A 16,173-nucleotide genomic window follows, 5' to 3' on the forward strand; every position below is an offset into this window, starting at 1 on the left:
TGTGTGCATATATCTGTTCGTGTAAAGGCTCTTATATTTCTAGTTTATATTCCAAGGAGTGGTATTGCTGGATCATATGGTAGTTCTATTTCTAGCTTTTAAAAAGCAAGGGCCAAATCGATTTCCAAAGTGGTTGTACCATTTGACATTTCTACCAGCAATGTATAAGTGTTCCAATCTCTCCACAGCCTCTCCAACATTTATTATTTTGCATTTTTTGGATTAATGCCAGCCTTGTTGGAGTGAGATGAAATCTCATTGTAGTTTTGATCTGCATTTCTCTAATGGCTAATGATCGTGAACATTTCCTCATATATCTGTTAGCTACCTGAATGTCTTCTTCAGTGAAGTGTCTATTCATATCTTTTGCCCATTTTTTAATTGGGTTATTTGTCTTTTTGTAGTTGAGTTTTTGCAGTATCATGTAGATTTTAGAGATCAGGCGCTGATCACAAATGTCATAGCTAAAAACTTTTTCCCAGCCTGTACGTAATCGTTTTACTCTTTTGGTGAAGTCTTTGGATAATCTTAGGTGTTTGATTTTTAGGAGCTCCCAGTTATCTAGTTTCTCTTCTGCATTCTTAACAATGTTTTGTATACTGTTTATGCCACGTATTAGGGCTCCTAACATTGTCCCTATTTTTTCTTCCATGATCTTTATCGTTTTAGATTTTATATTTAGGTCTTTGATCCATTTTGAGTTAGTTTTTGTGCATGGAGTGAGGTATGGGTCTTCTTTCATTTTTTTTGCAGATGGATATCCATTTTGCAGATGGAGCACCATTTGTTAAAAAGACTGTCTTTTCCCCATTTAACTGTTTTTGGGCCTTTGTCAAATATCAGCTGCTCACATCTGGATGGATTCATGTCTGGACTCTCAATTCTGTCCCATTGGTCCATGTTATCTGTTGTTGTATCAGTACCAGGCTGTTTTGACTACTGTGGCGCTAAAATAGGTTCTAAAATCAGGTAAAGTTAGGCCTCCCACTTTGTTCTTCTTTTTCAGTAATGCCTTGTTTATCCAGGGCCTCTTTTCCTTCCGTGTGAAGTTGGTGATTTGTTTCTCCATCTCATTAAAGAATGTCACTGGAATCTGGATTGGAATTGCGTTAAATGTATAGATGGCTTTTGGTAGAATAGACATTTTTATAATGTTAAGTCTTCCCAACCACGAGCAAGGTATGTTTTTCCACTTATGTAAGTCTCTTTTGGTTTTTTGCAGAAGTGTACTGTAGTTTTCTAAATTTTACCAGAGGTATAAGTCTTTTACATCTCTGGTAAGATTTATTCCTAAGTATTTTATCTTCTTGGGGGCTACTGTAAATGGCATTGATTTGGTGATTTCCTCTTAGATGTTCTTTTTGTTGGTGTAGAGGAATCCAACTGATTTTTGTATGTTTATCTTGTATCCTGATACTCTGCTGAACTCCTCTATTAGTTTCAGTAGTATTCTTGAGGATTCCTTAGGGTTTTCTGTGTATAAGATCATGTCATCTGCAAACAGAGAAACTTTTACTTCTTCCTTGCCAATCTGGATGCTCTTTATTTCTCTATCTAGCCTAATTGCTCTGGCTAGGACTTTCAGCACAATGTTGAATAAGAGTGGTGATAAAGGGCATCCTTGTCTGGTTCCTGATCTCAATGGGAATGCTTTCAGGCTCTCTCCATTTAGGGTGATGCTGGCTGTTGGCTTTGTATAAATGCCCTTTATTATGTTGAGGAATTTTCCTTCTATTCCTATTTTACTGAGAGTTTTTTATCATGAATGAGTGTTGAACTTTGTCAAATGCCTTTTCTGCATCAATTGATAAAATCATGGGATTCTTGTCTTTTGTTTTTATTTATGTGGTGGATTACATTAATTGTTTTTCTAATGTTGAACCATCCCTGCATACCTGGTATGAATCCCACTTGGTCATTACTCATCATTTTTATAGTTAAGCAATGTGGCTAACGAATATATTTAAAGTCAAGCTACTGAAGTGGTGATTAAAAATAAAATCACAAAATACGCTACCAAAAAGTCACTTCCTAAGAATGTTTAAATACCTTCTGCTGCTGCCTCCGCTTGGTGGGTGAGCACGGGCGTCAAAGCTGATCACTACACCTCTTTGCTTCAGGTTGCTGAAATGTTTTTCCAGGTACCTGCAAAATCCCTAAAAAATGCCAAATCCATTAAAGAAGTATAGATAACACATCTTCTAAACATACACGATACACAAAAGTTTTCTCACCTTCCAGGAGAGAATATTGTAGCAGAGAGTAGGGGAAACCTCTCAGTAATTAAACTAAACAGTAAGAACATAACAACTTTATTATGTGTCAGTCATTGTGCTGGACATTTTATATCTATTATCTCTATCCCCAGATCAACTTTGCCAAGAAATTCCATTTTACAGATGGAAAAACTAAGGCTCAGAGAAGCTAAGTGACTTGCCTAGTTTCAGACACATAAGTAGCAGGGCCGAGGTTTGAGTCCAAGTCTAGTTAGAGGTGGTTCAGTGCAGGGGTTAAAAGCACATACTCTAGAGCTGGAATCCATGGGTCTGTACTCTACGTGGTCAGCTATGAGCAAATGACCCTGGACAAGTTCCTTACTCTTTTTGTAAATGAGGAGTAGCAACAGTCCTACCTTTAGGGCTGTTGTAAGGACTGCTGTTGTTAGCTGCTGTTGAGTCGGCAGGGCGAACCCATGTGCAATGGGATTAGATTGTGATCCACAGTGTTTTTACTGACTGATTTTCAGAAGTAGATCTCCAGGCCTTTCTTCCTAGTCTGTCTTAGTCTGGAAGTGCCACTGAAACGTGTTCAGCGTCACAGCAACATGCCAGCCTCCACTGACAGACAGGTGGTGGCTGTGCTTGCGGTGCATTGGCTGGGAACTGAGCCTGGACTGCCAGCATGGAAGACAAGCACTCTACACTAAACTACCACTGTCTTCCTTGTAAGGATTAAATAAGTTAAAACACGCAAAGCGCGAAGAACCCAGTACTAAGTAAGTATACTACGTATGTGTTCGATGCTATTAACATGATGTTTATTGTTGTTTTCCTTCAGAGTGTCCATGCTTTTTCCTTTACACCAGTTCTAAAATGTCTGACTGTGGACAGGAAGGCATTTTGGACATTTTTGCCTGTTCTGTAATACCAGTAGGTGAAAGTAACCCAATACATTTTATAAGATTTTGACAATTAAGTGATCTAAACCTCTTTCGTTTGTTTTAATACTGTTTTTCAGCATGCAGAGACCTTAATGAGGCCATAATCAGTCTAATAACAGAGAAAAACCAACTATACAAATAAAAACTGTGTTGAGTTTCAGGCTATTGCTACCGACTGGAAATGCTGGCACACACAGTGTACACAATTCCTTCATCTCAGTGGGTACGCTAACATCACATCCATCTGAAATACAGAAGATGAGAGAACAGTGATCTTTGCACCCAGCAGGTTTAGAACGCTGGTTAGTATTAAAGAACAAAGAGGACTCCGGTTGATTGGACAAAAATGATGGTTCATATTGCATATTTCACTTTGGCTAAAGGAAGTCTTATAAACAAAACTCAATAAACAAACCATGGTATACCCATACCTGTTAAAAACTCGTTGCCGTTGAGTCGACTCCAACTCATAGCGACCCTAAAGAACAGAGTGGAACTTCCCCATAGGGTTTCCAAGGCTGTAAATCTTTTATGGGAACACACTGCCACATCTTTCTCCCATGGAGCAGCTGGTAGGTTTGAATCACTGGCCTTTTGGTTACCAGTTGGTTACTGGCACTTAACCACCATGCCACCAAACCAAAAAAAAAAAACCAAACCTGTTACCATCGAGTTGATTCCGACTCAGCGACCCTATAGGACAGAGTAGAACTGCCCCATAGAGTTTCCAAGGAGCGCCTGGTGGATGTGAACTCACGACCTTTTGGTTGGCAGCTGCAGCTCTTAACCACTGCATCACCAGGGCTCCTTACATATTCATACAATGTAGTGTTATTAAGCAATAAAAAGAAATGAGTTAATAAGCCCCTAAAAGGCAAATGTATACTGCTAAGTGAAAACAGTCCATCTGAAAAAGCTACGTACTGTATGATTCCAATTTTATGACATTCTACATGAGGCAAAACTATAGAGAAAATAACAAGAGTGGAGCACATGGCATTTTTAGGGCAATGAAACTATTCTTTATGATGTTGTAATGGTGGACACATGATATTATGCACTGTAAAAACCTAAAGGACTCTACAATACAAAGAGTCAACCCTAATACAAACTATGGACTTTAGTTAATAATCATGTACCAATATTGGTCCATCAATTATTACAAATGTACCACAGGACTGCAAGATGTTAACAACAGGAGGAAGTATGCAGCCGAGAGGGGTACGCGCAAACACTCTGCGCTTTCTGCACAATTTTTCTGTAAACCTGAAACTGCTCTGAAAATATAGTCTATTTAAAAGATATATACAACTTTTATTTTTGGCAGGAGGATTCTTCACAACCTTGTGGCCAGTATAGTGCCAATTCAAACCAAACCAAACTCGGTGCTGTTGAGTTGACTCTGACTCATGGCGACCCTACAGGTCAGAGCAGAACTGCCTCACAGGGTTCCAAGAAGCAGCTGGTGGATTCAAACTGTCAGCCTTTTGGTTAGCAGCCAAACTCTTAACCACTATACCACCAGGGCTTCACCAATTTAAGGCGTACTTATTTTTTCCCTAATAGTTGGGAATATCATGTTTGGCGTATCTTCTGAGGTTGATCAGTACAGGGAAATGAGGACACATGTGTACTGATGCTCTGAGGCCTACAACAGGAAGGTACCTACCCACCTTGTCGACTCCTGTCTTGTAGGCCCGGTGCTCATTGCCTTAGCCCCAAATCCTCACATGTCCAACTTGCTCTAAAAAACTCTGGGGCCTGCTGAGGCTGAGCACCGGGGAGACTGGCTAAGGAAAGGGCAAATGCTTATTCTAGAGGAAAGTCTCCGAGGAGCTGAGGAAGGTTTTCAGAACTGAAATGTTATCATAAAACACAAGAAATAAACCTGTTCGTATGGCTTCAAAACGCAGAACAGTGACCAACACATAAAGGCTGCAGAAAGACAGATTTTGGCTTAAAATAAGGGGACTGTTTTTTAATGAGAACAATTCAAAGATGGAATGGGGTACTTCAGAAGACAGTGAGCGCTCCATCATTGACTATGTGCCATATCTAGTTTCAGAAGTCTGAGAGCACATAGAATTTTTTTTTTTTTTTTAAAGGAAGGGGGAGGGATAAGTTAATTGGCCAAAGGAAATTATAAGTTTATCAATGAGGCAAAGAATACAAAATTTTCCCTCCAGTCTCTAACCTGTTTCCCTTTAGGATGTTCTTTACTCACACATATCTGCTTCCTAACCTCAACAGGGAAAACCTTGGAGCACCTTTAGGATGAAAGCTCACACCCAAGAGAGCCCAAAGACTCCCAAGAGGGTGCACACCACAGTGAAAACCATATCAGTGAAGGTGACCAATACAATCCCACATCAGCATTCTGTCAGGCGACACAGCCCAAGGTTGGGGTGGAAGCCTGAGAGGTTTGTCTTGGGAAGCTTCTTCCCTCTATCTTGAAACCATTGCTAAGACTTTAAAAAAGCACCTACTGCTCTCATAAAACCGGCTTAACCTTCTACATCCTTGCCTCCAATATAAGGCTGAATGGCTACCTTGGGGTGACAGGTGGTTGTAGAGGACATTCCCTAAAGGTAGCTGGTTGAATCAGATGATATTTAAAGTATCTACTCATCTTTTTTTTTTACTCATCTTGATTTTGTAGGATTCTTAGTTGTCACAGGCACTATAACAGGGTGATAATATTATTAAGTTTCTTTGACCCACTGATGTTACTGATGTTCCCATAAGAGATCAATTCCTCCAGGGGACAGGGAAGGTGAAATAGGTTCTTCAACCTTCCTGGGATAGATTTCACCATTTCTGCAAATTAGATGTAAATGAATATAGGAGAAAAGGCTCTAGGTTAATGGAGAGTCCCTTAGAATCCTCCTAACAATTAGGCCTAATAGAAGGTATGACAGGTTGTATTTTCCACAAATGGCCCATCCCACATGCACTTTTTACAATGTGACATTGAGACTCCTCCATTAAGAGATGGGTATCTATGCACCCTCTCCTTGAATATGAGCCAAACTTACTGACTTGCTTTTAACAAATAAGAGTGGAAGTAGGTGACTTTGGAGCCCTGGTGGCACAGTGGTTAAGTACTATGGCTGCTAACCAAAAAGCTGGCAGTTCGTATTCACCAGCTGCTCCTTAGAAACCCTGTGGAGCAGTTCTACTCTGTTCAACAGGGTCGCTATACGTCAAAATTGACTCAACGGTGACGGGTAAGTGACTTCCAGGACTAGATCATAAAAGTCAGTAGAGCTTCCATCTGGCTCTCTGTCTCTCTCTGGATGCTCTCCCTTGGAACCCAGTCACCACGTTGCAGGGAAGCCCAGGCCACCATAGGTGTTCCAGCCAAGAGCCAGAGTAACTGCCAGACATGTGAGTGAACCAGCCTTCAGATGATTCTGCTCCAGTTGATGCCAAGTGGGCAGAAATAAGGTATCCCTACCGAGCTTGCCCAAATAGCAGATTCATTAGCAAAATAAATGGGATTGTTGTTTTAAACCATCATGTACGCTTCAGGTAATCTGTCACTGTCTATAGTAAGTGGAACAGAAGGTTCCTATGTTGTCCATAACCTGGAACAGGATTCCCAGGCTCATTCCATTCCAAGCCTTCCCTCCAAGATCTCTGGGAGCTCTATTGCTTTACCAAGAGTATGTGACCAGGGGTTCCCATGGCAACTCTGCACCCCTACATAAACTCTTCTTACTGGGGTTTCACGAGAATATTCCCAGATGTGTCTTATACATAGGAGCTTACTTATAAAGCACATGCAGTTTTCATTAGCTCATTTGTCTGGTCTTCCCTTTGTTAGAACTAAAATGATGTTCATTTTAAACAAGTCTAAGTAGTTGAAGAAACAGAATAATCTGTTCTAGTTCCTTTCCCTCATAAACAGTACTCTCAACACCAAGTGGCATTCTGTTTTGTCAAAGTCTTCATCTCTATTCCTAAAAGTTGGGTCTGCACTCTGACAACAAAACTCACAAATTAAAGCAAGGGAACACAGCAACAGCGTCAGCCTATATTGTAAATAAAAACTAAATAGAATAGGCTTTTGGTAATTTGGACCATTACAAAAGCTTTTCAGTATTTGCACCTGCATAGCCATGGCAAAAATTACAAGCCCATAAAAGTTAGTCAGCTCCAACAATATGATATTCTGCAAAAGGCAAAACTATAGAGACAGTAAAAAAGATCAGGAGTTGCCAGGGGTTCAGAGGGAGGGAGGGAGGAATAAGTGGGGTACAGGGCATGTTTAGGGTAGTGAAACCATTCAGTGATTCCACAATTGTGCGCACACGACATTATATGGTATTTGCCAAAATCCACGGACCTGTGCAACACAAAAAGTAAACCCTAATATATATATAAACTACGGACTTCAGTTAATAATGACGTATCAATATTGGCTCATCAATTGTAACAAACGTACTACACAAACGCCAGAGGTTAATAACAGGGGAAAGTGTGTGTAGGGGGAAGAGGAGGCTATGAGAACTTTCTGTGCTCTTTTTGCACAATTTTTTTTTTAAATCTAAAACTATTCTGGAGTCCTTGGGTGGCGCAAATGCTTAAGCACTCAACTACTAGCAGAAAGGCTAGCGGTGCAAATCCCCCAGCGTCGCCTTGGGAGACAGGCTTAGCGTTCTGCTTCCTTGAAAACCCTATGGAGCACTTCTGCTCTACATACATGAGGTCACTATGCATCGGAATCAACTTGACGGCAACTAACAACAACAAAACTGTTCTGTAAAAAATAAAGCCTGTTAATAAAGGGGAAAAAAAGTCAGTCACTTCAGTTGGTGAACTTGCACTGGAATGAAAGCTCCATGAGAGATTCTGGTCTATTTTAGTCAATATTACATTGCCAAAAGGAGTCTTGGTGGCATCGTGGTTAAGCACTCAGCTACTAAGCGCTTGGTGGGAGAAAGATGTGGCAGTCTGCTATTGTAAGGATTACAGCTTTGGAAACCCTATGGGGCAGCTCCACTCTGTCCTATAGGGTTGCTTTGAGTCGGAATTGACTCGACGGCAAAGGGTTTGGCGTTGGTGACATTAACAAAGCCTGACACACAGTAGACACTAAACAAATCTGTTAGATAAGAAATGAATGAATCAGTTCTGAAATAAGTACTATTTCAACCAACTGCGGCAGACTTACTTTATGGAGTAAATAGTGGTGACTCCCTGTGCCTAGACACACCTTAAACATGTCAATAATTAAAACAAATTAGGTCTGTCAAGTACAAAAGGGGCCTGGGGATATGGCATGGGTAACTAAAAATTATAAAATAAACATGGTACCTGTGTAGTCTGGATGATGGTTAAGTCGTTCATACGAGAAGTTCCTGCTCCCATAGCAGCTCGAAGGCCAGCTGTCCCAAACTCCATTCGGGCCCCAAAACATTTCTGTAGTTCTTCTTTATTACCTTCCTCAATCAGTCGTTTCACTAACTCTAAGGTTAACGGATTCTGTAAGACAGAAATGCATATACCAGATACAGCCAGGTGAATAAGACGATGAACTATCTGAAATATAAATGTATATATAAACCCACAATAATCCAAACCAATATAAAAATTATTATGTACATTTTGCCTTTCCAATGTATTGATGCTTCAGAAATTTGAAGTATGAAGTCACTTTGTTGACGTTATAATGTATCATTTTCTTTCCTACCACTGCAAACACTTTTGGAGAAACGGAATGAACATTGGTCTTAGAGTCTAATACCCAGAAAGGAACCCTAGTCCTATCACTTATCAACTCCACTTTTGTTAGGTAATTTAGCTTCTTGAATTCTCAGTTTCCTTGTTTGTAAAATGGGAACAATCTAGAACACCTTTTACACGATGGTTTTGAAGATTAAATGAACACAAAGCATCTTTCTCTGCCTGGCTGGTAGTTCTAATTAAATATTCTCAATGTCTTCTTCCTGAACATCCTCAAGTTTTCCCAGATTTTATAATCTAAACTGAAACCTTACTTTTGTAGTTTCATGGTTCGTACAGTGCTTTCACATACCTAGTCAAATCTGAACCTTGCAAGGACTCCAAGAAGCAGACAAGTAAGAAAAAAAAAAACATTTTATAGATGAGGAAGTCACAGAGATGACTTGCTTAAGCTGATAACCGTTAGCCTAGTGCGTTGTCTATTACGTTAATCATTGAAGTTTGTTATATAGTTCTCTATTTCCTTTGTACAACAGTTGCAGAAAAAATATTAAAAATGGAGAAAAATAATGACAATCATATTAATTCCACATTAGACTTTTTCTTTGTAATTAAGAACTCAGGGGAACAAGAAGTAAATACTTTCTTACAGTTATCATCCAATTAGACAACCACTTGGGCAACACATGGCCACATAATTAAGCATTGAAGTGCTACTGCAATAAAACCTTGTCTTTCTGGAATTAAGTCCACACTTCCAGATTGTTCCAATTTCAAGAAGAAACAAGAAAAACTGCACCTTTTTGATTAAAATCAATAGACACCGATCACAGAATCTTTCCCATCAGATTGTCAGGCATCCCCAAAGAAGGGCTCATACCTGGTATAGAAAAGAGATTCCAAAAGTATTTGCTGACTGAATCAGAAAACACAGAGGCTTCAAGGTCACATCAGTGATTCTCTCATTTACAAAGTACATTTGTCCTCGAGTAAAAGGAAGGAGACAGATAAGAATGAAAAGTCAAGAGAGCTGCATATCAGAATCTGGCATGGGAGTGACCAAAATTGACAAGAGAGAAAAAGAAGGATGGTGGAAAGGCCCAGCAGGGCTGGGGGCAAAGTTTTTTCCAGGAAACCTCACCAGTCTTAGGATAAATCACAGCTGGGCTGCAATGCTTCTAGCTGGCTGGAAGCTTGCTAGGGGCCCTAAGGGCCCTTAGTTCATCCAAGAAAGGCACAGTAAGGATGAAGGGAATCCTTCTCCACTAGATGTCTCAAGCCAGAAAAAAAATTGGGAGAAAAAAGAGAATGAGGAATGGTAAAAATTCAAAAACAAAGAAAGACAACATCCCTTCAGCTCTACCAAAACCCTAAAACCAAATCAGTTGCCTTCGACTTGATTCAGACTCATGGCGGACCTCATGTGCATTATAGCAGAAGTGTGCTCTCTAGGCTTTTCAAGGCTATGACCTTTTGTAAATAGATTGCCAGGCCTTTCTTCCCAGGGACCTCTGGGTGAGTTTGAACTTGCTAGTCCAGTGCTTAACCATTTGCTCCACCCAAGGACTCCACAGCTCTACCAAGGGAGGTACTACCTCTCAGTACTATCTCAGACCCAACATCTCATAGAAACTAGGTTTTTATTTCTTCAAAGGGAAAGTTTTACAGAACACTGAACTACCAACTCGACTTAAAAAAATAAAATTCTACACACAAGTCACTAAGGTATCAAAAATGGCAACATTATCTTTCCCTTAAGAATCACAGCCTGTCTTTTTCACCCAAGGAGTTGCCAATGGCATTTTGGAAGCAGGATCTGCTTCATAACCTGGTTCCTGCTAAAGGGGCTTGCAATTTCATTCATCATTCATTCAGCAAATATTTTTAGGTACCTAGTATAGGGTAGGAAACCCTGGTGGGTAGTGGTTAAGTGCTATGGCTGCTAGTCAAAGGGTCAGTAGTTCGAATCCGCCAGGCGCTCCTTGGAAACGCTATGGGGCAGTTCTACCCTGTCCTATAGGGTCGCTATGAGTCAGAATCAACTCGACGGCACTGGGTTTGGTTTTTGGTTTAGTATAGGGTCAGAAACCCTGGTGGCCTAGTGGTTAAGAGCTCAGCTGCTAACAAAAAGGTCAGCAGTTTGAATCCATCAGACGTTCCTTGGAAGCCCCATGGGGGAGTTCTACTCTGTCCTATAAGGTTGCTATGAGTTGGAATTGATAGCAACGGGTTTGGTTTTTAGTTTAGTATAGGGTTGGTATGTGCAGTGGTAGTTCAGTGGTTAAGAGGTGGCTGCCAGCCAAAAGGTAGGCAGTTGGAATCCACCAGCCCCTTCTTGGAAATGCTATGGGGCAGTTCTACTCTGTCCTATAGGGTGGCATTGAGTCAGAATCAACTTGATGGCAATGGGTTTTTTTACTATGTGTTCTGCACTATGCCAGGTGCTATAAACAAGGGGATATACTCAAGGAGACAGAGCAGACCAGCGATATAGTTTGTTGGCCCAAAGCAAAATGAATACACCAGATCTCTTGTTCAAAAACTATTGAGAATTTTAAGAAGTAGACGGCAAAGCATTACTGAGTACCAAGTCCATGCTTACGAAGCCAGCCCTGGAGACAGACATTACACAAATAAACCTACAAACGAGTAGATTTTATTATTTGTTTTACAAGAGTCATGAGTTTTTCTTGGAATAAGAGCTACGCAGGGCTGCTTTGAGAGAGACTATTGGGGGAAAATATTTATGTTGGGTAGTCGGGACATAGAGTCGCCATGAGTCCGGAATCGACTCGACGGCAGTGGGTTTGGTTTGGTTTAGTCGGGACAGGCTTCTCCACGTAGGCGACTATAAGCCCAGAACTGGAACATGAGTCAGAGCTCGGCGGGAGAGGGAGCATTCCGGGAAAACGGCACAGCACACACAAATGCACAGGTAGGCAGGAAGGGAGAGACTCAAGTTAGAAAAGAGTGAGTGAAGCGCGGAGCTGGGTCCCAGATGCTTTCTTTGCTTTAGCATCTAAGAAAGAGTGAAGAGGAGAAAAGCTGGGGTGCTGTGTGAAGCCCTCCCGTCTTCTCCGAAAAACCATGGGGACACTCTTTCCTGAACCCGTACGGACCTACACGGACGTAGCCAAGCCCACTGGAGAGGTGGACGGAATTGCTGCTTTACAAAGACCCCAGGAGGGAGAGGAAAAGGCGTGACCGAGCGACTCTGGGTGTGCGTGCACGTACAGACTACTGAAGAGGACGATCCGACGATCTGAGTGACAGGACTGCGAGCGTGTCTCCACCACACAGAGCCCAGAACCGGGCCGCGTTCAGACCAACCCTCGCTCCTTCCCTCATTCCCTAACTTGGAGCCCCACCCAGCCCGGACGCTGCATTTGTCCCGGGGCACCGACAACGTTTCCCGGCCAAACTCAGGACCTGCCAGAAGCCGGCCGGGCCGGGGAGGCCTGGCCGCCGCGCCCTCCTCCTCCGTCTTCCCGCGGGTGCAAGGAGGGAGCATGGAGGAAGCACAGGCAGCAGTCTCCCTGCAGGAAACGCGGCGCCAGAGCCTGGGAGGCGGCCGAGGACAGGGCGCCTCCTCCCGACGCTCGGAGCCCTCGGCTACCCCTCACCTTGTCCCATCGCAGCCACTGGGCGGTCTCCCGGTCCAGCCAGGTGTCCACGCCGGGGCCGCTGCCCTCCGGAGCCGCTGCTGCCGCCGCCATCCTCGCGCAGCCACAGTCAAGGGAAGTAGGAGGAGGGAGCGCCTTTCCGGCCGCCTAGGCGAGAAGGAGGCGGGGCGGGGAGAGCTCTTAAAAGGCAGGGGGGCGGGGGAAAGGACGGGCTCAGCCCAACCCGGATCCTTGCACCTCACAGGGGCGCCTCTGGAGATGGGGTGGGGGTGCTGGTGGCACCCGGAAAGGGAAAGAGGCAACAACTATGCATTGGGTTCCCACTGTGCCCCCGGCCCCTGTCATGTGCTGAGAGCCAAAGTTAAGTCAGATAAGATCCTAAACAAATATGTAGAAATGCAGAGGATCAAGAATAGGCACGAAAATCTTGAAAAAGAAGAACCAGGTGGGAGGATTAAGATAAATAGATCCATGGAATAGAACGGGGAGTCCAGAAATAAGGCTACATGTGTATGGACAGTTTATTTCAAAGGGGAAAGGACTTTAAAAAAAAAAACAAAACTAATGGTGTTGGGTCGACTGGTTATTCAAAAGAAACTTGACACACTACCTCTGGCCATACACAGGTATGAATTACGGGCGAATTGGAGATCAAACCCATTCCAACCAAACCCATTGCCATTGACTTGATTCCAGGGCATTGCCGCTCTGTAGGACGGACAGAGTAGAACAGCCCCCATACGGTTTGCAAGGCTGTAAATCTTTACAGACGCTGACTGCCACATCTTTCCCAAGAGCAGCTGAGGGGTTTGAACTGCCCATCTTCAGTTAGCAGCCCGGCACCTAACCCGTAAAGGAGAAGCCCTGGTGGCACAGTGGTTAAAGCGCTCAGCTGCTGACTGAAAGGTTGGTGGTTACGGGAGAAACATATGGCAGTTTGCTTCTGTAAAACTTTGCAGCCTTGGAAACCCTGTGGTACTATGTCGTATAGGATTGCAGGTTGGAATCCGACCAGACAGCAGTGTTTTGTTTTTTTTTTTTAACCCATAAAGGAGATGTATGCATGTGAAAAGGCACGTGCAGGACTGGCTATAGCAGCACTATTTGTAGTAGCCCCTAACTGGAAACAACCCAAATGTCCAACAACACAATGGAGTGGTTTGGGAAATAATATTGGAGCCATTATTCCCTGTCCTTGAGCATAGAGAATGTGACCCAGATGGAGCTGGGCTCACAAGAGTTTACAGAGACTCACAAGGACACATCAACTGGACCCTGAGGTATAAAGACAATAGCTAAAATAATCCAGGAAAATATCTTTTAGGGAACGTTTCACATAACAAAAGACTTTCCACTCTTATCTTTTTCTGTTAATGGTTGTTGTTGTTGTCGTTAGGTGCCGTCGAGTCAGTTCTGACTCATAGCGACCCTAGCACAACAGAACGAAACACTGCCCGGTCCTGCGCCATCCTCACAAGCATTGTTATGCTTGAGCCCATCGTTGCATCCACTGTGTCAGTCCACCTCGTTGAGGGTCTTCCTCTTTTCCTCTGACCCTGTACTCTCCCAAGCATGATGTCCTTCTCCAGGGACTGATCCCTCCTGACAACATGTTAACATTTAGTGATTAGAAATTTGTTGGACCAGAGAAGACCTTCCTGACTGTCATTACTGAAACCTGTAGTAATGATTACTGAGAGGGACAATTTGAAATGTAGGATCACAGTTTCTAGCCAATCTGTGAAAAGGTGAAGCTTTCAATGCTTTTGCCCGTTTTGTAGTGTTAATATATACTGATGACTCTGTAATGTCCTTTGAACTCGGGCAGACAAGGCTGTGGCAGCATGCTTGCCCGTTCTCCCACTCTTGCTTACTCTGCAGTACTCGGGCAGACAAGGCTGTGGCAGCATGCTTGCCCGTTCTCCCACTCTTGCTTACTCTGCAGTACTCGGGCAGACAAGGCTGTGGCAGCATGCTTGCCCGTTCTCCCACTCTTGCTTACTCTGCAGTACTCGGGCAGACATGGCTGTGGCAGCATGCTTGCCCGTTCTCCCACTCTTGCTTACTCTGCAGTACTCGGGCAGACAAGGCTGTGGCAGCATGCTTGCCCGTTCTCCCACTCTTGCTTACTCTGCAGTACTCGGGCAGACAAGGCTGTGGCAGCATGCTTGCCCGTTCTCCCACTCTTGCTTACTCTGCAGTACTCGGGCAGACATGGCTGTGGCAGCATGCTTGCCCGTTCTCCCACTCTTGCTTACTCTGCAGTACTCGGGCAGACAAGGCTGTGGCAGCATGCTTGCCCGTTCTCCCACTCTTGCTTACTCTGCAGTACTCGGGCAGACAAGGCTGTGGCAGCATGCTTGCCCGTTCTCCCACTCTTGCTTACTCTGCAGTACTCGGGCAGACAAGGCTGTGGCAGCATGCTTGCCCGTTCTCCCACTCTTGCTTACTCTGCAGTACTCGGGCAGACATGGCTGTGGCAGCATGCTTGCCCGTTCTCCCACTCTTGCTTACTCTGCAGTACTCGGGCAGACATGGCTGTGGCAGCATACTTTTGTCTGTTCTGTAATATTTTCTTGAACTCAGGCAGACGTGGCTGTGGCAGCATGGTTGTCTGTTTCCCACTTTTGCCTTTTTGAATATATGCTGAATAAAACATTCTTTTTACTTTTTTAAACTTTGTGATATTTTTACCCCACGACAGAAGAAAGACACTGAGGTATAATCCAATGATATAAATCAATTGTATATATTCATACAGCAGTAAAAATGAGCTACAGTTATATACAGTGTCACAACTGAATCTCACAGACGTTGTGTTAAATGAAAGAAGCCAGATTTAAAACAAAAAAACACTGGATAATTCCATTTATATGGTATTCTGGAATTCGTAGAACTATAAACCCGTTGCTGACAAGTCGATTCTGAAAGGAAAGAAAATATAACTGTGGTTTCAAAGAGCTGAGCTGGGAAGTTGACTATAAAGGGCAGAGGCTATTTTGGGGGTAATTGAAATGTTCTAAACTTGATTGAAGCGGTGGTTACATAATAACTTGTTTATCAAAACTCCGAGAACTGTACACTATAAAGGGTGAATTTCACTGCACGTAAATTATACCTCAGTAAAAAATGTCTTAACCCCGAGAGTATGGTCCTGGTGTCCCTTTCTACTCAGTGCTGAAGTCACTCCCGAGGTGTCACCACTCAGTCAAAGATTAGACAGGCCCATAACACAAAATGAGACGAAAGGGCATACCAGCCAGGAGCAAGGATGAGAAGGCAGGAGAGAACAGGAAAGCTGGCAATGGGGAACCTAATGTCCAGAAGGGGAGAGTGTTGACGTGTGGTGGGGTTGGCAACAATGTCACAAACCAATATATATATTCATTGTTTAGAGAGAAACTAATTTGCTGCGTAAGCCTTCATCTAAAGCACAAAAAGAGTCTTAAGATTTAAAACTCTTAAAAATAATTTCTTTTAATGTTTGTTGTTGTTGAGAATATATACAACAGTAAAACTTTTTTAAAAAGGGACAAAACTAATCTATGGCAGTCAGGAGAGGCTGCCACTTGGAAGGAGGAATGGTGGCTTCTGGGCTGCTGCTGTTGTTAGGGTCGATTTCAACTCATAGCGACCCTCTAGGACGGAGTAGAACTACCCCATATGGCTTCCAAGGAGCAGCTGATGGATTTGAACTGCTGA

The 16,173-nt window shown here is 43.1% G+C and overlaps 1 protein-coding gene across 1 annotated transcript in view; it reads right to left on the reverse strand.

Annotated features, from left to right (window-relative positions):
- Positions 1 to 12,603, reverse strand: part of PGM2 (phosphoglucomutase 2) — a 45,464-nt gene extending 32,861 nt beyond the window's left edge. The window contains exons 1-3 of the mRNA XM_003411389.4: positions 12,472 to 12,603; positions 8,480 to 8,647; positions 2,050 to 2,156 (exon numbers count right to left, since the gene is read on the reverse strand). Coding sequence (XP_003411437.1) covers positions 2,050 to 2,156; positions 8,480 to 8,647; positions 12,472 to 12,564 — 368 coding nt within the window. The 5' untranslated portion in view covers positions 12,565 to 12,603. The remainder of the gene's footprint in view (positions 1 to 2,049; positions 2,157 to 8,479; positions 8,648 to 12,471) is intronic.
- Between the last annotated feature and the right edge of the window lie 3,570 nt (positions 12,604 to 16,173).

Source organism: Loxodonta africana, chromosome 5 (assembly GCF_030014295.1).
Source record: "Loxodonta africana isolate mLoxAfr1 chromosome 5, mLoxAfr1.hap2, whole genome shotgun sequence".
Taxonomy (NCBI): Eukaryota; Metazoa; Chordata; class Mammalia; order Proboscidea; family Elephantidae; genus Loxodonta; species Loxodonta africana.